The 1505-nt window shown below is 68.0% G+C and overlaps 1 protein-coding gene across 1 annotated transcript in view; it reads left to right on the top strand.

The window, feature by feature from the left end:
- ENTPD2 (ectonucleoside triphosphate diphosphohydrolase 2) overlaps positions 1 to 1505 on the top strand; it is a gene marked incomplete at its 5' end in the record, with an annotated part of 3608 nt that overhangs the window by 1710 nt on the left and 393 nt on the right. The window contains 4 exons of the mRNA XM_014529678.1: positions 7 to 166; positions 576 to 830; positions 907 to 1026; positions 1332 to 1484. Of these exons, the coding sequence (XP_014385164.1) occupies positions 7 to 166; positions 576 to 830; positions 907 to 1026; positions 1332 to 1484 (688 nt within the window). The remainder of the gene's footprint in view (positions 1 to 6; positions 167 to 575; positions 831 to 906; positions 1027 to 1331; positions 1485 to 1505) is intronic.

Here is a 1505-nt window from a genome sequence, read left to right as displayed (position 1 = left end):
ACCCGCCTCCACGCAGCTCACCTTCGAGGCGGCCAGCCCCACCGAGGACCCGGCCAATGAGGTCCAGCTGCGGCTCTACGGCCAGCAGTACCGCGTCTACACCCACAGCTTCCTCTGCTACGGTCGCGACCAGATCCTCCAGAGGCTGCTGGCCAGTGTGCTCCAGGTGCCCACGCCCCGCCCCCAGCCCCTGTGCCCTGCCGGAGGGAGGGAGGGAGGGAAGGGAGGGGACAGGGCCACGGGCACAGGGCAGAGCCAGACAGCCGCCACTCGACCTGGGAGCCACGGCGGGGAGTGACCCAGCGTGGGCCAAGGCTCAGTGGCCGGGGGAGGGCCTGGGGAGGGCCAGGCGAGGGAAGCAGGGCCAGGGCCAGACCTCAGAGGGCCTGGAGTGTCTGGCCAGGGGTTTGGTTTTTGCCAGGGGCAATGGGGAGCCATGGATTGCTCCTGAGCACAGAAGTGATGTCACCAAGTGGGCTGGTGGGAGATTCATCAGGCTGGGGAGGCCCCCCAGGGTCCTGGGGTGGGCAGTGCTTAAAGTGGGGTGGTGAAACCCCACCTTCATCGTCTCCCAGACCCGCCGCCCTCACCCCTGCTGGCCGCGGGGCTACTCCACTCACGTGCTGCTCCGGGACGTGTACGAGTCCCCGTGCACCGCGGCCCAGCGGCCCCAGACCTTCAACAGCAGCGACGGGGTCAGCTTGTCCGGGAGTGGCGACCCCTCCTTCTGCCGCGGCCTCGTCTCCGGGCTCTTCAACCTCTCGTCCTGCCCCTTCTCCCGCTGCTCCTTCAACGGCGTCTTCCAGCCACCGGTGTCCGGGGACTTCATCGTGAGTCCGGGACGGGGATGGGGGCGGCTGCCTGGCAGCACCCGGGCCGGGGCTCAGGGTGACCGCCTGCCCGCAGGCCTTCTCCGCCTTCTTCTACACCGTGGACTTCCTGCGGACGGCGATGGGGCTGCCCGTGGCCACCCTGCAGCAGCTGGAGGACGCCGCGGTCACCGTCTGCAGCCAGACATGGAGTGAGGTGAGGCCAGCCGCTCGGCCCCCCGCACTCACTCGCTCGAAAAGTCAAGGGGAGCACAGCTGGCGGGGCTCAGTGGTTGAGCGTCGACCTATGAACCAGGAGGTTACGTCCCCAGGCCAACGCTCTATCCACTGAGCCAAACCAGCTAGAGCTGGGCCTTCATCTTTCTACCCGCATTGCCGTGCGTGTGTGTGTGTGTGTGTGTGTGTGTGTGTGTGTGTGTACGTGGTGCAGCACCTGGCTGGCCACCCCACCACCCCACCTCCTGGTAGCCGGGGCCTAACATCACCCCACCTGTGTCCCAGCTGCAGGCCCGGGCACCGGAGGCAGAGGCCCGCCTGCCCAACTACTGCCCCATGGCCATGTTCCTGCATCAGCTGCTGAGCCAGGGCTACCGCTTCGACGAGCACGCTTTCAGCCGGGTGACCTTCCAGAAGAAGGTGGGCGCTGGCAGGAGGGTGGGCCGGGGCGGAGGGTGG

Source organism: Myotis brandtii, unplaced genomic scaffold (assembly GCF_000412655.1).
Source record: "Myotis brandtii unplaced genomic scaffold, ASM41265v1 scaffold691, whole genome shotgun sequence".
NCBI classification, from domain to species: Eukaryota; Metazoa; Chordata; class Mammalia; order Chiroptera; family Vespertilionidae; genus Myotis; species Myotis brandtii.
Note: the sequence above shows the minus strand (reverse complement) of the source record. Positions and strands in the feature narration are given on the sequence as shown.